This window comes from Lycorma delicatula, chromosome 4 (genome assembly GCF_047948215.1).
Source record: "Lycorma delicatula isolate Av1 chromosome 4, ASM4794821v1, whole genome shotgun sequence".
Lineage (NCBI taxonomy): Eukaryota > Metazoa > Arthropoda > Insecta > Hemiptera > Fulgoridae > Lycorma > Lycorma delicatula.
Genome location: NC_134458.1, coordinates 216,003,953 through 216,031,089, shown reverse-complemented (window position 1 = coordinate 216,031,089; position 27,137 = coordinate 216,003,953). Strand labels below are relative to the sequence as shown.

The 27,137-nt window shown below is 28.3% G+C and overlaps 1 protein-coding gene across 13 annotated transcripts in view; it reads right to left on the bottom strand.

Moving 5' to 3' along the window:
• The window catches only part of LOC142324279 (RNA binding protein fox-1 homolog 2-like), a 557,441-nt gene that overhangs the window by 150,586 nt on the left and 379,718 nt on the right, over positions 1–27,137 (bottom strand). For 11 of the 13 annotated variants that reach the window (XR_012756257.1, XR_012756258.1, XM_075365185.1 and 8 more), the window contains exon 3: positions 16,758–16,811. The exons of the other annotated variants lie outside the window; for them this stretch is intronic. Coding sequence is in view for 9 of the 11 variants with exons in the window: in XM_075365185.1 (XP_075221300.1) it covers positions 16,758–16,811 (54 nt within the window). In the remaining 2 variants the exon portion in view is untranslated. The remainder of the gene's footprint in view (positions 1–16,757; positions 16,812–27,137) is intronic. 13 annotated transcript variants of the gene reach the window in all.

Genomic DNA, 27,137 nt, shown 5'->3' with positions numbered 1-27,137 from the left:
ATTTTGAAGTTATCTTTTATATTTAGAACCTTTTATGTATTTACCTTAATATTATTTCATGGGTATTTCAAATATTTAACGTGGAATTCAATCAGATCAATTTTTTTAATTTTATAATTTAATTAATTTTGTATTTTGTGCTACTTCTCTGATCAAGGTTTTACCGTGGTTTTCCTCGATCCATCCACACAAATACTGATATAGTTTCTTTTTTATTCATAAAGTACATAATATTTACCCATTCTAGTGTGATCTATATAATTATTAGTAAGTAATGATCAGAATAAAAGTTTACTATCTATCGCTATTGTGCAACCTAACTTTACCTAATTGAAGAACACTGAATAATACCCATACCATATAGCAATAAAAATAAATTCTAAACAATAAAAACAGATATTTTAAGGTAATTAAAATATTTTTACAATTAAACACTGATGACACACTATAGTTAATAAAAGTAATCAATAATTTCTTACAAAACAATCAGTAAAGATCAATTGCACGTAACAAAAAAGAATCCTGTCATTCAGTATGAAACAACATTAATAAAAAATTATGTTACATAAAAAAAAGACTTGGTAATACTCATACTCATAGCAAATACTGTATGACACTTAATAGTTAAATATACAATTTATTTTAACACTCCTGCAAACATACAAATAAAGATAAAATGTCTACAACAAAAGAGAAAGGCGAAGTAAAACACAATGATAATGTTTTAAGATAAAACTATTTAAGTAACAATTAAAAAGTAGCAATGTTCCTTAAAAAACTAGCTAAATTTAAAATCAGAAGAAATAAACAGGAACAATTAATACAGTATATTTTATTTTTATTTTTTTTGTCTAAACATTTTTACATTGCTGTTAGTCTTAACAATTAAATTCTACTAATACAAGCTATACGAAGCAGTTTTTTTTTCTTTTATACCAGGCAATACAACTTAATCTGAAATATTAATGAACCGTTATTAAAAAATAAAAGACATGTTTTAAATGTATGTTTTCTTACTAATAAAAAATTGCTCAAAATCTCGGTACTTACGTATTAACGCCACCGCAGCTACAGCTTTATTTAAAAACAAAGCAGTCAATCGGATTCCGGTGGAAAATGAACAGTCTCTTTATTAATTTTAATAAATGGTTATTTATATTTATTTATTTTATAAATATAATTTAACCAAACTTAACCTACGCTCGCTAACCTTGACTAATTAACAGCGTAATTTTTTGAGTATTTATTTAATAAATTCAGTAATTATGGCAATTATTTATTATTTAAATAATCAAAACACTCCTGTTAATTAGTCAAGGTTAGCGAGAGAAGCAAGCACAGGTTAAGTTTGGTTAAATTATATTTATAAAATAAATAAATATAAATAACCATTTACTAAAATTAATAAAGAGACTGTTTTGAATCTATGTTAAACTCTATATCGGCCCATTTTTCACCGAAATCCGATTGACTACTTTGTTTTTAAATAAAACTGTAGCTGCGGTGGCGTTAATACGTAAGTACCTCTATATGAGTACTTAAGACCTGATGTATTACAATAAATTGAAATATTAAACCCTTTTTATCTTCAAATGCCCATTATAATAATTAAATATTGTTTTTTTTTTCAAATATTCCAATATAAATATATATATATATATATATATATACACACACACACACACACTTTTTTTTAAAGGATTTTAGATTACAGTTTAAGGGAGAGAAACGCGGCTTATTCAAAAGTTCTTAAGATTACAAACAAATACAAAAGGGAAATAATATTATGCAAAACAGATCGCAATTTTTATTTGATTTGTCAGCAACAGAGAACAAAATTAAAATACAGAAATCCCAACAGGCAAATAGGAACTCCAAGTATAGACAATAATCTGATTTGTTTGCCTCACAATAATCGCAATAAGTAAAATATATAACCAATTTTAATTTAATAATATACAATGTTTTCATTTGAAGATGGAAAAATATAATAAAATATAAAAGTACACAATACACTTATAAGTTTAATTAAAAAAAGTAACTTTGTTTCTGTTATACAAAATAACCCTCAAAAGGAATATGAAAATTTCCTTCCAAAAAATTCATTATTCAAGTGGAAACATAAAAACATTTTTAAAAAAACACATTTTTGTTGTTTTTGAAAGTATTAATCTTAAAAAAAAAGTATAAATTAGAAAAAGATGTTTCAAAAATATCATATTTCTTTTCTTAAATGAAACCTTCTTGAAGATAAAAGATTAGAACTCTCTTCTCATTTGAAAAATAAAACTTTCTAATTTTTCCTTTCATTAATGAACACCATACATTTTTAATAGTATTAAAACTTCCTTCATATAATTACAATTTACCAGTTTTGCAGAGCAACTGTGAGGACGTAATGTAACAAAAATAAAGAACAATAATTTGTAAATGAAAATATTTTTCAATTCTGTTCTAAATTATTAAATTTTAGTTCATGTAAAATAAAAACTAGAATAAAAATGTCTATTTGCATTAAAACAAACAAAATAAGGTTCAGTAACCCCACAAACTGAGCCCATCAAACACAGTTTCCACCTCTAAGTTTAATAGAAACAATACAAAATTATCACTATGAAAAAAAAGAACAGGAAATATGGTTGTAACTAGTAATTTTTCACTATATTTAACTAAAATTTTGAATATGTGTCACACAAATTTCTCTTAGAATGCGTAAAATAGGTTCAATAACCTCTCGGTTTGAACTAGTGAATGCTGAATCAATCCACAATGCATTTAATCAATTAAATTATTAAAAAAAATATATATACAAAAATTCCAGATATATACTCTTAATCCATAATATTTTTTCCTCTTTCAAATCATAATATACAATTAGACCAAATGTATGTAAAGTGAATAAAATTTTTTAATAAATTCAAGACTGAACCACACAGAACTGGGTCCATATCTATCTTCTTGATTTTCTCGTTCTGACAGCAATGGTGTTTCCATATTTACTGTTTTCCAGCCATTCTTCTTATTACGGATCCTTCACTTCTTGAACCTATTTCTCATAGGTCCTTTGCTATTTTATCTTTTCATCTTAACTTTGATTATTATCTCTTCCTTTTTCCCCACTGCTTTCAACATTTGAAATTTTCTTCCAACAAAATATTCAATCCTTTGCTTCCCATCCAAAACCATATTTATTAGTACTTTTCAATACACTCAACTTAAAAATATTACATATTTTATAATACTGTGGAATATGCTTTAAATCATTCAATTTTTGCTAAATCCCATTAAAACAAAATGAAATTCTAAAATTCAAACAATTTAAATTAAGTTAAATAAAATAACATAAAGATAAATACACTTTTACAACATCCGAATATAATGAAATCAATAAAATGTATAAAATTTAATAAATATATTCGTAACTTATTATGATTCCACTTTTTCTAAATGCAAGTTAATTTGTCTAGGCTTAAATAAAACAATGTTCATAAATTTAATAGAGATAAATCAACTTGATGCTAGGCCAGCATTGCTTAGGCCACAACTATATTTGGATTACCAGCAACATCAAGTGATAAAAAACAACTATCAATATAAAAATATCTATGATCTACAAAAACTGTCTATCTATACAATTTCAGAGATAACTGTTATTACATTAACGGTCCTGCAGTAGGATTACTTGAATCATTAACATTTTTCAATCTCCTCTACTCCCAGCTAAATTATCAGGATTCCTGATAGTTCCTATACACTTTTAGATTGTCTACAATGTTTAGTCTTTTTTTATACCTTCTAGCACTGTTTTAATCAATCCATTTCCTCTTATGATATGCCCCAGCTCTCCAATTCTGTCTCATTCTGACTAAGGTTCTATTCTTTTACTCTCCTCATTACTTCTTCATGTCTGTCCATTTAAGTTTCTCCAACCTTCTCCATGTACACATTTTAAATGCTTCCAGCTTTTCTTTTCCCCTTTTTCTAATAACTATACTTTACATACACAAGAAAACTTATATAAAAAAAAAAAATACTTCAAATAACAATAGTTCTTCATGTTTAATTTCATTTTAAAACTTACTAACAGTTTATTTATATTAAATGCTTCCTTAATGACTGATATTCCCATTTTTATTTAGTTTTCACTTTTGGAATCTTTTGTTAAAATGGTACAAAAATAGCTAAAGTGTTTTATGTTGTTAAATTCTTTCTTCTTTAATGTAGACATTTCATCAGTTACTACTGTTACTCAATACTTGTATTATCTTAACATTCACCTTCATAAAGATATTTTGTTATTATATCATCCAATTTTGAAACACCCGTTCAATATCTTGTACTTAATTTCTAAAAAATAATGATAAAATCACAAAATAATTCACTATCATATATGCAAGTTCTAAAACTATTATAACCTATGGTGTACAAAGTGCACCATAGAGATAATAAACCTTAGTAACTGAAGAATCTTATGGCTTTATATTGACTTAAATTATACAAATTTAAGTAGAAACGGAATTAATTGCACTTTTTCTCATAACAGTGCAAGTGTAGCAGATAAAGAAAATATTCTGTAAAAATATTTTTGTGATAAAAAAATATGGTTGTAACTAAATTTTTCACTAAATTTAACTAAAATTTTGAATATGTGCCACACAAATTTCTCTTAGAACGGTGAATCTAGAAAAGGTAAATTTCAATTAAAAAAATATATATAAGTAAGTATCATTTATCTGTCACATCTGGATATAGTGACGAAAAACTTGTCTCTTGGTTGGTTTGGTATGTTGTTAATACATACAGTATGTATATTATTGTTTAACATTGCATCGGTTGTAGTGACATATTGGTTATTATGACTTATTTTTTCTACTAAAATGCAAGATTTTATCACTTATAATGACGGACGGAAGTGATTCGTCAGTAATGTAGTATATCTACATTGTAGCTAGAGAAATATTTTGATGGTTACAATAAGTCTTTTCTTTTTACCTGCGTATGTACTACAGTTCTTGTTTTTCTTATCTTCTTCCTGTACCAGATTATTGTAAACTGAAGTAGTCACATTCAGTTGTTTTAATTTTTTGCTATGAGTGTATCATATCTTGCGGGTACAGTATTTTATTTTATATATCCTGTGTAATTCATTTAACAGTGATTTAATTACGACTTCACAAAAAACATTCACAATAAAGGAAAAGGCGCACATTATCAGGTGGTTAGAGAATGGTGAAACTAATACGGACATTTCCCAATAATTAGGCATAGGTCATTCAATAATACTGGTGATATGGAAGAAACATGAAAAGATTAAGAAAAATTTTGAAACAAATTCTATGAAATCAAAAAAATTACAACCTCGTTAACATAATGATGTAGACAAGCACTGTCAAAATTGTTTAAATGCCAGAAGGCTAGTGATATCCCTATTAGCAGCCCTATATTCCAAACTAATAAGAATATTTTTCTGAAAAATTTGGTATACTATGTGAAATAACTTCAGCTTGGATACAACAGTTCCGTCAGCATAACAAAATTGTGTCGGGGAATAAGCGGCGACACCACAGCAGCTCTGACTGGTGTGTCAAAAAAAAATTGCTAGAAAACATTTGGCCAAAATTAAGAGGGCTATTCGGAGAAAAAAATCTATAATACTGATGAATCCAGTTGTTTTTTTTTAAACTGACACCAGAAAGAACCCTTCGGTTTAAAGGTGAAACCTGTTCGGGGGGAAAATTATCAAAAGAAAGACTAACAGTACTAACTGCTACTAATATTACGAACTGACAAAAAAAAAACTTCTGGTTGTACGGAAAAGTGCTAAACACCGATGTTTTAAAATTTTGAAATCACTTCCTGTTATGCACGGAAGTAACAAAAAAGCTTGGATGAAAAGTGATATCTTACATCTTGGTTACAAAAATGGGATCGTGAAAGATTGAAAATGACAAGATACTGCTGCTCATCGACAACTGGCTCATCCACACGTTGAAAATCTTTTGTGTATAAAATTAGTGTTCTTACCACTGAAAACAATAGCACTGTTACATGGCAATACACTTAGATCATGGCATGATCAAGTCAGTAAAAATACACTACAAAAAATACCTTATTTTACAAATGATACAAGATTTAGATCAAAAAAAGGAAACACAAATAACTATTTTGCATGCTATAATCATGTTAGAAAGATCATGGAATGAGGTTTCTCCACCGACTGTAAAAAATTACTTTTGACATGCATGATTTTTACCACAGACTGGCGAATTTACTGACATCACATGCAAAGACAAATTTTTAGCGGAATGGGGCAATAGTCTGCAAAACCAATCATTATCAAATGCATTGTTTGAAGATTATCAAGAGGTTGACAAAGATTTAGAAATGCATGAAACTGTAACAGATGATGATGTAGTGGCTTCAATACTACTAGATATAGACAGGGACATAGGTAATGACAACGAAGGTAATGATAGGGACAACAATGCAGACATTAACCCGCCAAATCTTCCAGAAGTTTTAGCGACAATGAAAACCGTTTGCCGGTTTCTCAGTTTTACAGAAATTGCTAATAAAGAAACAAGGAGTGTTTTGATTTATAAAAGAACCTTCAAAAACTGTATTACAACACAAAATATTCGAAACAAAGCAAAATAACAGATTTTTTGCAGAAAAAGTAATTTTTATAATATTTCTCTATCTTCTTTTACTGTACCGTATTTGTATTTATTATTGTGTATTTTTGTTTAATTTATATTATTTTATTGCAGAAATAAATTATTATTTTTATTTTTATTATTATTACTGTATTATGATACCCGTTTAGATGGCACATTAAAGTAGTATCACTAAGCTACCTAAACATCAGTTATTGTGACTATCAGTTACAATGACCTAAAATTATCGGTCCCTTGGATGTCACTATAAACTATATTATATATATATATATATACACACTATACACTATATAATAACAGATTTTTCCACTTTAAAGCCCACTACATAATGGTGAATACATTTATATTTTATTTCTATTCTATTTGTACACTATAATTATGAAAATGACTCGTTTTAAGGTTTTTTTGACAGATTACACAAACGAATTTAATCTCTTATGAAACAACTCACGGGTTGATCCCTTTGTTGTTTTATACTATTACATTTTTCATCCTTTACACTCTGAACTCAGCGACAGGCAAATAAAAGGAAGAATCAACAATCTTATCTAGAATATAAAAAGAATGTTTTGTACAAGATAACTATAAAGAAGTGTCATAATAGTAACAAATTAAAAAGTAATACTTTTAGAACAAATTTTATTAGACAGCTAATCAAATTGGCAGCTTTTTTTTTATTACACTAAAACCAAGGCCAAATAGGTAGGACCAGTGGGTGGAGTCCATCATTAATTTCAATCTATTATTTTTAGTAACATAATAAATACTAATGAGTGTGGCTAGAATTTCTGAAAACAATTACAATTCAAATTCTGAAAAAGCATGGTGCATTAAAGCCTCAAGATCACACAGGACAATTAGTTTAATTTTGCATTCAAAAACCCTCTGAGTATTCTGAAAAGAAAATTAAATACAAAAAAAAGTGGAGAAAAAAATTAAAGGATAATATGGATTTAGGAAGGAGAGAGGTATATAGAAGGAAATAAAGAATGTTTTTATAATGTTTTATAAGGAAAAAGAATTCAATTGTGTATAATGTAATTAACTAATGGAAAGATTCAGAAGCAAATGAATAAATTGGAAAAACAGAAAGATTAATTAAAGAACTGTACCTGAATCAGAAGACGGCTTGGAAAATAAAAGATGACCACACTAAATGTCTAGGAAGAAGAGTAAAGCAAAGGAGCTGCCCATTATCAATCTTGTTTAATATTTATGTTGAATTTATGATAAAAAATAAATGAGAATGAATGGTTCAGCACATGAGGAAGAAATTATAAACGTAGAAGCTTGGTCTTTTCAGTAAACATAATGTTTTTTAGGGGACAAACTACAAGAAATTAAATTTTGATTTCAAATAAGAAGAGATTGTGATACAATGTGGTATGAAAATGAATTAAAAAAAAAAAAACTAAAATTGTAATAAACTAAGAAAAATAAGAATACAGACAATAAGCCAATAAAAGTAAAAGGTCGAAACAAAAGAAGGAAGAATTCAAATAAGGCACAGTAGTGGAACTAAGACAGGATGTTAATAAAAGATGCATAAGTGAAAATGAAATAAAACTGTAATATCTCTACAGACAGGGAAGCATTTAACAGACAGGTATTTTGTAGCGAGGTGGAATTATATCTTCTGGCAGGATTTACTTACATATAAATATGAGATGTAAAAGACATGAAAATTACCATAAACTTAAAAAAAATCAGCTGAGCATAGAAGGGAATGGAGATGGACATAAGGCTTAAGACAAAAAATCCCTTTAGGACATAGAATCTAAATGATGGTAATTTAAATAGATCTGCCCACATATCTTTCATGTAAAAATATTAAAATAAATCAAGCATAACAATGTATTATACTATTACTTCAATTTTTTTTAACGAAACATGTAATAAAAATGGAATCCAATCTGAAATGTATATAAATCTGATAACTTAAAAAAAATTAAACAATAATTTTAAGGATACTGTTTTACATAATTATGTGTTTTCTTTCTACTGAATTTAACTGAAAACAAATACAAGGTACCAGTCCAATGAACATAAAAATTGATGTACATTACTTTCTTTATAACAAACACATCTACATGGATGCTGGTATTTTTATTATTTTTTCAATAAATAGTACAGGAGAATATTTGAACATATACCCTAGATGTATTTGTGTTAGTAGAGTCTTACGTAACGTTTGTCTTATGCATTATGTAACAACTACCCATAACCTAGGTTGAATAGAGCAGTGGCAGTCAATGAACAGAATTAGGGTGTATTTAACACGATTTTATTTTGACAATAATTAATATATAAGCCTCGATTAATCTTATTTCATCAATAATATACAATAAAAATATAAACCATTTTGATAATTTTGAAAGGTTTAATTGAAAGGTTTTTTTAGCAACAAAACAAAGTTAATAAAATGAAAGAAAAAGCGACTGTAATAGTACTTTTTTCTTTGTACAATACATACATAAAAAAAAATGATAAGAAGGATTTTAATATAGAAGATACAATGTTGAAGTGCCACTTCCAATACACTACATCGATACATAAGGCTGCTATAACAAAAAAGAAAAAACATACATGGAGGATGAGTTTGAAAAAAGTCATCCGAAATCTCTCTCACTTCTTCATCTCTCTTCTACTCTACTGACAAAGTAAAATGAAGAGTGTACTTCAATCACCCTTATTGTGTTGTACTCACCCAAACGCACGCGCACAGAGAGAGAGCATGCTAACATACATAAATTTCCATAACCACAAGTATAACTTCCTGTTAAACAAATGCAATTTGGCCTTTATAAATAATATCAAGGAAATGCTGTAAAATACTATTAACTTTTTAATTATTTTTTATCTAAACATACTATTTTATACAAAACAATAAAAATCATGGATAAAAAGATTAAAATAAATAACTGCACAACACATTGGCACTAATCTATGACTGACTGATCAGTAGATGACTTACTATCTAAAAATTAAAATTAATAAAATATCCTACAATCATTTTCAGCGAATTCTCTCAGTACTTTTATTAATGAAGAAAGGGAGTCCAACCTTGTAGAAGTATTTATGGTTAAAATCTTCAGGTTAAAGAGAATTCCTTCTTCTTATTTGTCGTCTATTTTTTTAAATACAACTAAGTAAATTACTGTGATTAAGAAAGTTTGGACTCCCTTATGTATTTAGTGAGGCTAAGCCCATAGAGAGTCTAGTTTTAACTGAACAGACTTTCTCTTTCTCACTTTCTCTCTCTCTAAAATATGCATATCTATAGTATCAAAGCAACCTCTGACTGACAAAACCACACGAATAATTATGTTCGAAATGATTTGGCTACATTGCACTTGGAAGAACAATTATGATGGCTGTTGCTATGACTACAGCTAAGTAACTGGCGATATAGTTCACCTACAAACAAAATTTAGCAATCAACAATGAATACTGCTACACGTAAATTACAATAAAAAACGGTTTTCTTTTCTTTATTACGGTGTTGTAATTTTAAATACAAAATATAAGCAAAACATTGTTTGTTAAAATAAGTTACTTATACATTAATGTAGAAAAATACTAATTTTTATTTGGCAATAATAGGAATTTTCTAAAAGATTTTATATAAAATTTGGAATTTTTTGTTCGTAAACAACATTAGTTTTATTTTGTCTAAGTCTAAATAGACAAACAACCGATAAAGCGTGAGAAAGGGAAATCAATTAATATTAAATTGTAACAACAACGATTTACACTTTAGAAAATATTATTGAAAAGTTATGTTCATTTTAATAAGCAAAACCATCAGTTTAAATAACAGCTACAATTAATTTCATAATATAAGTACAAGTATAACATACTTAAAAATTATTAATGATTCATCTGCAGCACAATCCTGTTTACATTAAAAGTATTTTCCCACAATATATTTTCATTAGACTTTTTTTTGTTTCTGAAAAACAAGATATCTTTTCTTTAAATAAGAAATTAAAAAATAAATTAACATGAACTGGAATCAGATGTCTAAATTGTTACAAGCACATAAATCAGACATCAAATTAAAAATGACAAACTGAATAAATCTCGCGCGCGCGCGCGCACACACACAATTGCATTATGTAGATACAAGTAGTGTAGTTGTGTGGATTAAAGATCATTGTAGGTGGTAGGCCTAATAATATGCCAACAATTTAAAGTCATTTCTTTACTAAATTTCTCTAAGTTAACATCCAAAACAAATACAAAGCTTCCTTGAAACACTTATAGGAAAAAAATATACAGTATATATATATATATATATATATATATACCAAATTAAAAAATTATGATTTACGAGAAATTAGTTTAAGTAACTAATTTACGAATAATTAGCAGAAAAGAAATAACAAACCGATCATGTATGGTCAAAGCAGGTTTTAAGGGAAAATAGTTTAAACATGCTAACCAACCAAAACAATGAGAGAAGGGGAAAACCTAAGAGAATTTATTTTCTAAGGAAAGTTGTATAAATTAGATGCCCAAACTTAGCGATATGGGGAAAAACAAAATGAAGTAATCACTTATTTCCATATTAGTGAGAAGTGGGAAGAGTGAAGATATTTTATCTTTGTCACCTTTCGTATAGTTTTGAATAGTATCGGGGTAAACCTATGTGTTTACCCCGATATTATATCATGTGTTTCGAACAAGCAGTGCCACAAGAGCTATTTTTCAATATTCTTATTACATTGAGCAGACAACCATAAAACAATAAGCCTCTTTTCTTCACCTAACTACGTGAACATATTAAGAAGTTACTTTAATTATTACGTTTGTAAATAATTTTTCAATTAATGTAAAACAACAGTTTTTTGATAAATTTATGCAATTTTAAAAATTTGTGTGCTATTTTTATTTTTTTTAAGTCATCGATTAGTTTCATATACCTTTCTATATCACAATAATTTAATATATTTAACCTGATATTCCCATTCCATTGCTATATTTTTACACATTATATTTTTTTGTAAAAAACATTGTGCAATAATAGTCAATGCGCCAAAACAGTAATAATGATTGTGAATGGCTAAACAACTTTAAATAATACCCTACCTCAGCTCATCATACGAGTAGTCATTAAAAAAAAAAAATTATAGTTTTGTTGTATATTTAATTATAAGGTACATTTAATTAGATGGAAACAGATTAATTGTTATTTAACAGTGCTCAAACTGTTTACAATTTCTCAATTGTCTCCTCAGACCTCTAATACTGGACAAAATTTTTTTTTTCTTCAATCCATAACAATACTTAAACAGCAGTAATTTAGCTTGAAACTTTATCATTTTCAATAATGTGAAGCATACTGTATTTCAAAACCCTAGTTTTCTGTTACATTATTTTTTCAGCTTTCCTGATGTATTGTCAATGCTGATGATCAGAAAAGAAACTCTAGATTAAAAAACTTTGTTAAAATCCCTAATTCCTGAAACAATACATCTTATACACAAACATTTTTTTCTTTTACCATGTAACTTCTCTAAGGCTGTTCCAACCTTCTGAGAATAATTCATTCAACTAAGAAAAATTGTTTTGAAGATTTATTTGTATAGATTTAAACATTTTTTGTCATCTGAATTGTTTAATGGTTAGAAGTTTTGGTTAATTACAGTGTTAGTATACAATTTGCAGCGTCTGATCTCCATAAACAAGAATCTCTTTCAAAATGGAATCCACTAGATTACCAAGTATCCTTTCATTTTAAGTATGGAACTTAAAATAAAAGTTACAAATACTGATTCGGTAAAGTGTTTCTAATTACGAAAAATATATAAATAATTTTTACTTTTAAGTAAACACAATAGCTTACACAAACGATAAAAAAAAAAAAATGGGGGTAAATAATTTTCAAATACAGCAGTTAATTTGGCTTTCTCAACGATAAAATTATTTCCTTTAAAAATTAAAGGAAAATCCTTTTAAGTTTTGTTTAAATCTAGTTGAAACATAAATTGTTACCTGACAATCAGAAACATATGTGGAGTGCTTCGATGGGGAACATATTATAAAAGTTGTATGTAGCCTTACTACGTACAAGTAAGTTCATTACATTAAAACTTCTTAATGTAAGTAAAATTAAAATGCGAAAGTGCAATTATATACATAACCATTTAAACTACTCAAGAAAAACATCTTTAGGTATAGTAAAACAGCAACGTGAGAACTGAATATCCTAAAACATGTATGGCATTTTCAGCAAGAAAAATGTTTAATCCTCCATACAGGCACTCAGGGCTCGGCTTGGGTAATAAAATGGGTGCTCTAAGAATATATTAACTTTATTACATACAAGAAGCAGAAAGTAGCAATAGGAAACAAACTTAATCCAGTTCTGCACGCAAGTTAAATTCTGGTCTAAAATTTATTAAAACAACTTAGTAAACCAATATTAACTATAATTAAACCACTAAGCAAGCAAAATAATAATTATAATTTTCGAGAATACAACTTGACTACCATTATTTAAATTAATTTGTTAATTTAATTATTTAGAAAAAAAACAGTAATGGAGAGTTGATCATTCAAACTTTTTTTTTTTTATATTCACTGCACTTTATTAAAAACAACTGAAACAAACAACTGGATAAATGTATTTATTACGCTTTCGTTCTATGACGAACATCTGTTATTTGCTCAAATAATAAGCATTTACTATTTTTAACTAAAACCCTACAACTGTCTTAGATTTCAGCTGTAAACATAAACAATAACTGTTAAATATAAAAAATACTATCACATGAAATTAATTATTACAAAAATAAATACAGCATCATACAGTGAAAAAGTATAAAATACAATTCTAATTCTATCAAATTTCTTAAAATATGTAAAAAAATTACTTGTATTTTAAAATATAAAAGAATTATAAACTAGCCCCCTTTTAACAATACATTTTCCATTAGCACCAGTCCATGCTTTTCACTTTTTCATTCACAAGTATTCCGTTAATGAACTTATTAACAAATTCTTAACTTTCTCACCATTGACTTTTTCTCACTTTAACACACATAATGGAGCCAAACAGAAAAAAATATCATATTTCAAGATCTTTTAACTAATAAATAAAAAAAAGCATATTTAATCATCATAAATTAATCCAAGATTAAAGTGATCTATACCTAAGCACCACCCCCCCCCCCCCACCCACACATGTACCACAACGAAGTGAATAATGAAGTAAACATTATTTAACATCTTTGAATCTTCATTAATCATTAATTTTACAAGAAGGAAATATTAAAATTTAATTCAGAAATAATTATTTTCCATTAATACGTATAAAATTAATGCTATTTTATTATAATAATAAACAATAAAATTAATACTCTGATGAAGATAATTTCTCAAATTGCATATAGAATTGGGTGAAAATGATTATTATTTTCGATAAAAAACTGGTAATTTTTACTTAAATAATTACTTCATGCACAAAATTGTTTAATTATGATAGAATAAATATTTTTTATTTATTTTTTTATTTCAAATATTCATACAGACAACATTTTTATAAAAGTAAATGTAAAAAAAGTTATATTTATCAAAACTAATCAATTTTTTTATGCAATATTTTTTTTATTTTTAGCTTTCTTCAGTACATCATCAATGACATTACAAAAAAGTAAAACTAAAAAATTTCTGGCTATAATTTGGCAGACTTTCTTTATTGTAAAATAATAAATCAAGAATAAAAAGGCAATTTTAAATAGAAAGTTGTATTTGCTGATTTTAACTTTTTACTATTTTCCCTCCCTTTAAATAAAATATTGAAGCTGTTGTTACTGTTTCTGTATAAATACAACATAAAGTTTATACAACGGAAAGAAATACTTTGTACGTATAAAAAGCAAACATGAAACTATTTAAAAAATTTATTTATTTCTTGGGTTATTTGAACACCAATTTAATACTTTAGGATACTAGTCATCATCATTTGAGCAGTATTTAATTTACTTAAATTGATATAAATTATAAAACTTCAAAATATTAATACAACACATTCATGCATCTTTTTAACAGCTAAAAATACTTATTTCTAATTATTTTTAAACTTATCTTAAGTTTGAAAAATCTAAAAGCACTTTGAAGAAAAGTTCTGATCATGATGGTTAGCACTGAAAGTGGAAGTGACTGATATAAAGTAGCAGAATTAATAATAATAATATATATATATATAAACCATTCTGATTACTTATAATAATTACAATTTAAATAATTACGACTAAAAAGGAATCTGCTATGAAGGGACATTAAATGTAGCATAAAAATGTGTAGCAATGTGCTTATACAACATAAATAAAGTAGAATAACATAACTTAAATTAAAACCACAACCTACCCAGAAAGCAGTTTATTATATTTAATTATAAATTTAAAAAATATATATTTACATCGTGTAGTGGAAATTACATATTAAAAATAAAATTACAATAAAATAAAATACATACGTGCTGCACATAATATAAAAAAAAAACATTTTGTGCATATAAAAAGGTGTTAACATAATAAGATGGTAAAACAAAGATATTAAATTATAAATAATTTAATAGCTTGAAATATAAATCATTACAGTTATATATATATATATATATATATGTGTGTGTGTGTGTGTGTGTGTGTATACACACAGTAGCCATTAAGTCTGGAACCAATAAAAGGACTAAATACAAATAATTCTTAAGTTACATCTGAATAGAGATAATTTTTATGAAACTGGGGAGTAAACAAGCAGAATTTCAGATACCAGTTAAACACAAACCTTAGTCATCAAGACTCACCAACATCCATGACATAGTATGATGCGTGGATGTGAACATATTTGGTCTACTTGTTTTTAATCAATAGATAAAGAAGAAAAAGTTATTTCCACTATATTATGTGAACTTAAAATAATCGGCAGTTGTCCTGAATGGCTTAAGCAAGATGTAGTGCCAAACTGTTAAGTAAAAGCATTACGCACACCATTGTTTATACAATATGTTCCTCAGAGGCTGGAGTAGAAGGGATCATATGGGATAAACACCACAATCACTTGATCCAAACCAATGGAATTTTGTACGTGTATATGGAAAATTTTAAAAGATTTAAAGTATATGCAATGAAAATCTGGAATCTGATTCATCTCCAAGAAACTTGATAAATGAAATAGCTGTACTGTACCTCACATGGTGAAGAGAATAAAGTATGATGAAACATTTGGTGCTCTGTGACTCTGATGGGCATATAGAAAGTGTTTGCTATTAAAGAAATGTGAAGTTCATTAGTACTACTGTTGGTTTCCAGTTCCAGCTTGAATGGTTATGTAAATAAACACGTGCACGTGCACACACACACACACTTCATTAGTTTATCAAATAAGTAATTTATCCACTGGATAAATTATTTATTAGTAAAAGTTGAAGACCTAGTTATTAAAAAAAAGTCTTGCTGTTAAATGCATAGTATATATACATATGTAACGTACATTAATTTTTTTTCCAGATAAATACCTCTAAATAACATTTTTAAATGTTTTAAGTTATGCTTATCTTTTTCAGTTATGCTTTCAAATAAAAAGATTAAAAGAATGACCCTTTAAGATTAAGAGAATCTTTCAAAAAAAATTTTAATTCATAACGATATAAATTTTGAGAATGAAAGAAAGTAAATAATGCAACTTTTAAGAGTACAAAAGAGCCAAAAATTGTGAATATTTTGTTTACTGATACCTGTAAATAGCTAACTTACACTGTAAATGCAAATAATAAGTTAACAACATATTATAACAAAATGAATTTAAAAAAAAAATTCAGAATAAAAAAATATTTGTAGGGTATATTAATATCACAACATTAAAATCAGACGTAAACGCATCTTGCATGAAAAAACTGGATCTGATTTAAAGGGCATAAAAATAGATTACTTTAAATAAATTTAATTAAAATACACGATGGTTTAATCCTTTTTATTTATTACAGAATATTAAATAAATAACAGTCGGAATTTTGAACCAAAAGAAACAAAAAAATTATTTCATTCATGATTAAAAAGGCTATTAAAAGCTTACAATTTTATGGCTGTGTGCAGCAGTATCACCGGCACTTGGAAGTTCCAAATTCAGCTGGAGGAAAAAAAGAAAAAAGAAAAATAAATAAATGAACTAAAATTAAATTAAATTTTTAAAAAAATACTAATTTATATTTAAAGAAAAATGCTATTTAAAAAAAAAATTTAAATTAATAAAGCATATAAATATCTAAAGTAGGAAAAGAATAACCTATAGAAAATAAATAAAATTAAAAAAGAAAAAAATATAAAAAATTGCTGAAGTTTTCCTTTTTAAAAAGTTGGTTCATAAAATTATTCTTTAAACATGAAGATTTCATTGCAGCTCCCAAAGAAAAAAAAAATGTAACCAAAACTGAATGTATGATGTAAGTGTGTTATTAGATGTACTTTGTTAACCCATACAAACACAAACAGAGTGATTCATACAGGTTACATGAATCTCCTCACTCTCCCAATCACTCTCTCTCTCTCTCTCTCTCTCTCTCTGCACATGCGAGTAACTTAGATTAGATTAATTAAGAGAGAAGACTCTATAGAAAACACTCATAATTTTTGGGACTAAATTTTTCTAATTTATTTAAGTTTCTACAAAGGGCAAACAGGACAGAGCTTGGAATAAATTGAATTAACAATAAAAGTAGTCCTCAGTAATAGTCAGTTTTGCCAATTATCTTCAAGAATCAGATTACAAAAACAGTTAGTTGTATTAACAATAAGCTAAATATTTATTACAATACTAACACAAAGACAGACCAAAATTTAAATAATTTGAAGATTTACAAATACATACTTATAAAACATAAATTAAAAGGAAAAAACAGTTAAAATTTAATACACTTTTTTCACACTTGTGAAAAAATTTTGTGCCTACAATAATTTCTGCTGGAACTCCAGCTCAGTGTTCACCAATGAAAAGTACAAAGCAGTATGGATGAAAACATATTTACATACATAAATATACATTATTTCTGTTGCAAATTAAATTTACTTAAATTTGTCATCAAGGTTAATAATTTTGTGCATCTGCAATAAATGTAACAATAGAATATATAATATTGGAAAAAGGTGTAATTTCTGTTTTCATGAAAATTAAAAGAATAATCCAAAAATTAAATTTTTTAAGGATTATTTGATTTAATATGGATAAGAGGAAATTCAGAAGATAAGGAAAACAATAGATATAAATACTGATTGATTAGATGATTTCAGAAATATGAATGGTAAGCAGTGCCGGAATATAATCTGCAGGGAGTTGCATATAGGTTTCACTTGCTTCCTGACTGATCTAATTATCTTAGAGACCCTGAAATAAAATAATTAGCCAATCAACAATCCTAAAAAATTTACCAAGAACAAATTATGAAAATTCTCAACAATTCAAACATAATTTTTCAGTCTAATCGAGATAAATGTTATACGGACCGTATAAAGTAATACGATTAAAGACTAGTATAATCTTCGAAATGTTGAGAACATTAATCGCTAATTCAATAGTTAGAACAACGGGCATTAACGAACGATATGACTGAACGGTTTTAGGCGGTTGTATTAAATTACTGAACTAAATACTTTGACCCCAATCAATCCTTCGAATAATACAAAACAAAGATAAGAGTAGGTGTGCGAGAGGCGATGAGAAAGAGAGAGGCGGCACAGTCAGCACAACTAGATCATCCAATTTACAGTCGATGATGATGATGATGAGAGCAGACGTAAGACAGAGAAATATCTATAGCTAGAGAAGGTAAAATCATTCTATACCTGTCTATGCGCACCCGCTAAACTGTAGTTAACCGAGCATAACCCGGTATTATACACCCGTACCTAATTCAGATACCAAATCCTCCTCGATTGTAATGTCGGCTGAATCGTAGAATTCAGAAGGGATATAATACGAACGGGGTGAGTTCAGTAAAGTATATAAGGAAGGGTCAGGAGCGTGCGTGATGTACACCGTCCTATTCACATAGTCGGTAAACGGCTGGCCTGGGGATTTGTAAGAATAGAGGGTGGGTTACAGGATGAAAAGAGAAAACCGGAGAAGGAAGAAGAGGAAAAGATGACAACATACAGGAGCAGTTAAAAGGTACAACGAAGGAGAGTAGAGCGCGTCGTAACGGCAGCCGGATAGGATTTCAAATAATAATTAGAAGTCCCCTTTTTCACACTCCGACCTCTCCTACTAGCACCAACACTTTTATCTCTCTTCTCTTCACCATTAAATCCAAAACTAGCTACACTGTAACCGACCCGATAAACCGAAACCTTAACGCGTTTACCGTAATACTAGTAGCAATATTATTCGCCCTTCTGATTTTCTCTTCTTTAATCCATTATTTTAACTTTTTAAAAACCTATAAATAAAACTGACAAACTTACTTTTAAAGGAAAATACTTTTCTAGCAAATCTCTCTAATTCATTAAATAATGTGAATGTCACGTCGATCTTTAATATTTGTTTTGTAAATACTTATTAATATAATATTTTAAAAAAAATTTATTATATTAACAAAGAGGTAATAATTTAATCCACTCACCCGAAACCTTCTCTCAAAAAATAAAAACTTTGTATTTGTAAATAAATCCTCGTGAACACGTTTCGTTTAAAAATTCAAAAAAGGCCGGGCCGATTTTAATGAATCTCTTACCAATATTTCATTGTAATTTGAGGGTGGTATTAGGTGTAAATTTATTCAGATAATTTTATTAATTAGTAAGAATCAAATTTTTTATTTTCCCGGACAGCTCTACAATCTGATGTACAGTTAAATCTAAACATAGTGCCTGTGGTACTAAGATTCATTTTTCACCTCTTGATGAAATCATATTGATGTTACGAGTGACAATTGAAAAATAAATAAATAAAAAAAGGTGTGTGTATATATATATATATAATATATATATATATATATATATATATATATATATATATGTCCACACACACAATTTTATTTATTATTTCGCTAATAAAAATTGGGTAAACTCTTCTACATAAGCGAAAATTTTACTGACAACTTTTAAGTAAACGAGTGAAATTAATTTTTCAAAATGAGTTTTATTTTTATTTAAATTTAATAAATAATTTTATTTTAAATTTATTTCAGCATAATATACAAATAAAATTACGTCTGAATATAATCGCTAATATGCATTTTATTACGGTGAAAATTCGGTTTTTTTTGTTGTTACATAAAAAATGAAGCAAAAGGGTTTTTTCTTCAAATATCTACTTCAATCTGTGTTCATAATTCGGAAATATTAGTACAATATTTTACTATTAGTACAATATTACACGTGAACGACAAAACCTCTTTTAACGCAACATGATTTTTTTTTACTACACGTACGAATTTACACGATTCCCCGAATCTATTCATAATCTATTTTTTAAAATTATAATTACTCATTAATGGACCGTCAATTCTGGATTAAAAATAATTTTGGCATTCATTCAATCAGGATGCACTTAAAAAATATAAATAGCAGGCAATAAAAAATTAAATCCTCTTCAACATTTAACTTATGGGCAAAGATTTTAATTTACAGGTTCGGGACCCGTTTTAGAAAAAGCGATGAAATTACAGCAAATAATATTGTGTAAATACGTAACTCATACAATTTTCATTGAAATATTTTTGAGATTTTTAACATAGATTCCTTCCTCTAACTAGGAAAATTATTTTTGTTATTTACAAGATGTGGATGCCTTTTAGAAAAAGATTTTAAGAGACAAGAATTAAAATAATAAAAAAACTTTCAACAATTTTTTAGATTAAGTTGGGGGCAATAAATAAGAATCTGGTATCAACAGTTCAGTTCTAAACTAAAAACATTTCGACCAGATTTTTAATTGTGTATTGTTATACTTAAAAAAAAGAACTTTAACATTTCATAAACAAAAAAATCTTTTAAAAATTTTATTAAATAAGAATGTAAATAAAGGATTTAAAAAGACCTCCTTTCTAGCAAGGTTATAATATTCCACAGCGATTACATAGTACAACAACGCTGAATTAATTTTGATGTGATGATTGCAAACAACCACAATCACGCGGTTAAAATTTATACAAACAATAAAGTATACTTACATATTTAATGAAATACTGATTGGGCGGCGTACTACTTAACACTAAAATAAACGACAGATATCTGGAATACTGTATAAATAATACATAACATATATGTTTAAACGAATATTTATTTATTTTTTTTAAATATAAACAGTTTCTCAAAATTATTAGCAGCGTACATAATGAAACCTACCGGGTTGGTCTAGTGGTGAACGCGTCTTCCCAAATCAGCTGATTTGCAAGTCGAGTTCCAGCGTTCAAGTCCTAGTAAAGTAAGTTATTTTTACACGGATTGAAATACTAAATCGTGGATACCGGTGTTCTTTGGCGGTATAATAATAATTACTTTTGTAAACACAATACAATTTTACTAAACTATAATTATACTACAAGAGGTTAGCGAGCGAAGCGATTAACCTTCTAGCGTAGGTTATGTATGTTTGGTTAGTATATCGTTCAAAAAAATAGAAAACTTTTGGGGGGAAATTCTGAAAGAGTAGCTCTATTTTTATTGCAACATTTTTAAATACTATTTACTAAAAGATTAGTGTGAAATAAAAAGAAAAATATCCTTCTTGTGAATTGAGTATGATTAAATAAAATAAATCCTTTATATTTAAATTTTTCATAATTTTTTTTTCTTCAACTCATGAAATTATAATCAAAAAATTATTACTTTTTGTAATTTATCAAACCGTAGGATTTTGTTTTCCATTTTTGAGGTCTTAGATAATGGAATTTTAAGTAATTAAAAAAAAAAGTTTGGAAATTGTGATTAAAAAAAGAGAAGAAATAATTACACTTTATTCTCTTTACAATAGAGAAAGTCGCCCTTCTTTTTTTTATTTTACAAAGTTATTTATTTCTGTAATATTTTTTGTTTGCCACCCTTTCAAAGTTACCGAAAAAAAACAAATTTTGTAGATAAATAACATTCATTCAGAAAAATACACATTAACTAACATACCTGAAACTATAGGAATATTGTATTTTGTTGCTGAATAAACACGCTTCGCTAAACGAATATGTAAATAAATTCAATATTTATTCCTGATATACTGTTTACTCATTTTCTTTTTGCATAACTTCGTAGAAAAAAAAAGTAAAATAAATTAAAAGCAGGAGTAAACTGAACTATAAACCCGACAGCCGACGGCAACCAAATACACAAATTTCACTTCAGAGATTTAATGGCAGTTACATGGTATTATAATTAATACTATAATCCGTATCACTAATAAAGAATAAAACGTGTGTGCTAATTCAAATCTAAGATAATTAAAATATCTCAATTTAGCGAAATATTTAATTATGAAAAAATTATAAATTTTTCCTGAAAATAAAACAACTGAACGTTACAACAATTTTATACGTTTTTTTTTTATACTTGACATTTGATGTTATATTAAATTCACACATTCTACGATAACCTGATCTTAATTAAAACTTAAATAATAAATGGGCAATTGTGACAGTCGAAACGCATTAATTTATCACCAAATTCGGTTGAATATATATATATATATTTCAATCCCAATACCTATAAACTAACAATAAACATGAATCTAAACGGTTTCAGCTTGTACCAAAATGGTACATGGAAAGTGGAAATTTTTTCGTGTCTGTTACCTAGCACGAAAAAATTTCCACTTTAATTAACGATGCAACGACCAGTTGGTCGTATTTTAATTAAAATTAAAATATATTTCATTCCAGGTGTATGATGTCGACAAATCCCAATTGGGAATACGCGCGATAAATTCCCAGTTCTCATTTCGCATAAAACATGATTTTGTCAATTATGAGTAATAAAGTGCAACACCAACATAACAGATTACAGTGCACAACAAAGAATTTTTTTAATGTTTCCTTCACTTCACGAGTCAAATCTTACTAATTTTGAGTTGAGAAAAACGAACATGACAAAGAAAAATTTTTATTAACTCTAGTTTCTATGATATACAATAGGTGGAAGTATTTTATTTTAACGGGTTAATAGAAAACGACACATTTTATTACAAACACCAACATAGAAAGTCCATTTGACATTTTTTTAATGACAGTTACATTCTAAGAGTTCTAATTGATGGAATACCTGGCAGTTGGTTGAGTCTGAAGAGAATCATGTGGTGGCTTCATGAGAACGCTGTCTTTAGGCTTTCCTCTTGTGAGTTCCGGAGTATCCCTACACAGACCGGGAGTAATCCGCAAGCACTGCTTTATTCCAACGGCCGTGATATTTTTGTTCCATTTTTCTCAGAGTTCATCACTGAAAACTAGTTGGAAACTAGTTGGAAAAACATCCAAGTGTGAGTGGAGAAGATAGATTTTAAGAGACATGTTGCATCCGAGTTGATGGTATTTTTGCAGAAGTGCTGTCACCAACTGACTTTAGTTTTCATCACGTTTGTTGTAAAAATCCATGAATGACTCCCTTTAATGCTTCTCAAGCTTCCTTTCCTTTCCCCTCAAAAATTCGGTCGAATTTGTGGCCCAACAAAAATACCTTCCTCAACTTCTGCATCACTTAATGTAGGAAATTTGTTTTCATCAAACCCAGCTTTATATGAACGGGTGAAAGAACATCATTTGGGTCCACGAGAGGCTCGGCAACGACATTTTTCTTGCTAGAGTTATCTCGAAATTTCGCTTGGTATCTCGAAATTTCGCTTAATTAAGGTGATATTTTTCTTAAGCAACTTTGTTAACGATTAAAAAATAACAATATTTGCAAAAATAAAGGTTTTTGCGAAATCGCATCCCCACACCAAAAAATGGTGTAGTCGTCTATGTTGTGATGCCACAGGTGAGCGGTAGAGTTAAATAAATGAATAATATTTAACATGTAAAAAATTAACTCGTCTGGCTGGATCTGGAACTCGACCGCTCGGCTGACCAGGTCTGGTCGCGGCTATACCAGTCTGCCGACCGTACAAGCGAAATTTTCTCTTCGTAAGTTGTGAAATTACATTAGTTAATGCCGACCGTCACGCTAGTACCGCCACCCCACGCGAATTAAATATGCGGGCGCGCTTTAGTTAAAAATCATTGAATTAAATAAACAAAAAAATATTATATTTAAATAAAATGAAAATATTTTTAATTAAGTTATGTGTGTAAGCCGTGCATCAGAAACAACCCACAGAAGTAGGGCTTTTCCGGAACGCGGCTTTAGCGGCTTGAAGGGAAAGTCCTACAACTGTGTGGTTAAGGTGTTTTTTATACATATAATTGTACAACAAACAGAGATGAGACAATATGACTTGTACTATTGTGACACCTCCGTTAAAGCCACAACCGGCAAGGAACGGAGGGGGTGGTGTAGCGACCAGACACGCTACGAGGCGGAATCTTCTCCCCTCGGGGGAGAATCGAGATGTACCATTGTGACAGGCAGCATACCAAACTGTACATATTAAACAATCTATTTAATTTTGTTTTAACCGATACAATAAATATTATCAAAAAGCCTACTTGGCACAACATGGAACTCAAAGCAGATACTTAGCGTATTACATTTAGCACTAGTAAAATCTGCGATTATACATTACAATCATCTGTTTGAATAATATAGAAATCCCGAAGTCAAAAAATGATTTAACAGGTGTTATGTATTAGACACAGCTGAAGTAGAATAACTTCTCCAGATAAAAGGAGACGTTCTACAATTGTTACGGAACGGTTTAATTTCCTTAGCGATAACCTCCCAAATCTATAAATGAGAACGATTATTTCAACGTGCAGAATCGAAGAAGGCTTAAAGGAAAAGAATCCGGCCCTAAGAGAATTCATCAATTTTCTTCACGAAATTTAACGCCTGAATTATTTATAAAACGGATAGGAAAGTTCAAGGAAAGAACGGTTAACAGGGAATCTGAGAAAGATTCTACTGCTACTGCATCAATCTAAAGCAACCGTATTACATATTATAATGAAATGCCTTATTGGAAATTTACGGTAGTACGTACGAAATTCATCGTAACGTATTCAGAATAACCCGGTTATTGTTCTATGTTATCAGATAGCTTCTATGTTTTTCCTTAAATAAAATATTTTTATCATTAAACATTATAACTTTTGTATGTTTTATGACTTGACTATGACTTAAACCAAACATAGTTTAAGACGTAAATGCATAAATAATTACAAAAAAAAAAACAAGCCATACGAAAGAATAAACCCGCATAGAGTTATGTTCTATAATGTATCAACAGCTATCGATGTGTACTCAGCGGTACCCAATTAGCAACCGAGATCCGCTGTAACCCTTGGCATCAACACAGGATTTAGTAACTGATCCATACTATATATAACAATAACAATATCCAAACGTAATGGTTCAAATATAGCTCCTGTAAACAATTAAAAATTAAATTAATTAAATTTTTGAATCCTGCCAGCCAATTTTTGACTAATTTTTTTAATCCTGCTGTTTTTATGCAATTTTTTTTATTTATTTTACTACTAATGAGAAAAGTAAAGGATAAAAGAAATACTTAACGTTTTACGTTTTTTTTTTAAATTAATTATTTTCTGTTTATTTCCCACAAGAGGAAAAACTGTTTAATATAAATAATGAAAATACAAACCTTCTTTACAACCTAATTAATATACTAGTAATGGAATAAGTACGTATGTTTGTTTATTTATGTAAATTACGATTATTTATTTTTATCTTTATAAAAAATAAGAAATCACTAATATAAAACCGGATGAAAAAGAAAAACGTTCACATAAAAACGTATGTAATATCATAACAAATCAACATTCATTCTCCCAGCGGGAATAACAGAAAAATCTTAACAAAGGCGAGGGTTGATGATAATAAATCAAACTAAAAAAAAAAAAAAAAATGAGGACGATAATACAGGTTGAACTGTTGATAAAGGAAAATAGAAGGATAAGTAAGAAGGGGTATGAATAAGAAAGGACGGAAAAGAAGATAGAACTGACAAACAGGTAGATTGGTAGAGCTGTGGGTAGAGAAATATATAAACTAACAAAGAAGAAAGGATAGATTATATCGTGTATATATATCTCGATCAAATGACAAACAGAAAGTGTGCGCTAGTTCGTGGGCACTAAAACACATTCAACCCCGCCAACTTAAGTACACTCGTTCACTCACTCGCATTTATTCTCTCTCTCTCTCTCTCTTCCCGTTAGAAAACCTCACCCCATACGACCCTATATTTACAATGTGCAATGTTATTCACAAATTCCCGATAATTAATGCCTACAACAAGCAACCGAATAATCACAAGAGCAAGCACACAACATTCAGCAAACAACCATAGTTCGAACATGTCTCGCGCATCGTTTGTCAATCTGAAAAGTCAACGCTTGTTAAATTCATAAAAAGATTTAAAAAAAATGTAAAACCATTAACTACGAAGTCAGTCGAACACTGGCATCACGACGCTGTATCTCCATTTTACGACAAGGATTTTTTTGATTAAGTCATTTTTTAGTTTTGTCTTATAATTAAAGTACAATTGTGTGCGCGCGCGCGCACACAGTTCACACACACACAAATAACATAATAATAACAAAGTTTGTAAACTTAATTATTAATCGACATAATTGTTCCGTACTTCGATTGATTAAACAAAACGAAAAACTGTTCAAATTGGAATATATAATGAAGTATTAACATTACACTAATGTTTTCCTACGCCGACCAATACAAACTTTTGGTGTAATTAATGATCCAATATTTTTATCAATAAAAATTAACTGACCCATATAAGTTCTCATCGACAAATTTCTCTAAGTTCCATCAATTACGCATTGGGTATCGGTAACTTTTAATACTTATTTAATTCACAAAACATTTAAAAACAACTTAAACTACATGATATACGATATGAAAGTGCTGAAAAGGTATTAACTCAAACCATTTCCATATATCTAAACATAATTTTGTTACGTAGATAAAAAAAGGTTAACAATACCGTTTTTATTTATTCGTACAAACTTACTGAATCTTAATTCAAGTGTTCAAAATCACCTGAAAGGTGATTCTGAGGGATTTTGGGCATGTAGTGAATATTTATTGGAAATGTTAGTTCCAAAAACAGAAACAAATGAAAGCTCTCGGGAGCAATCGCAATCCACCGATGAAAAAATTCATCTTAATCAATAGTAAAGGTTATAGTTTATTTGAGATAAGGAACCCGCTCTGACGACTGTCTTCAGAAAGGCGGCGAGAAATAAAATATTACACTTTTTATGTCAACTAAAGATAAATTTAAAGAAAAACGGCAAGAAAGACTAATAAAGGGTTTTCTATTTTAAGGAAAATGCAC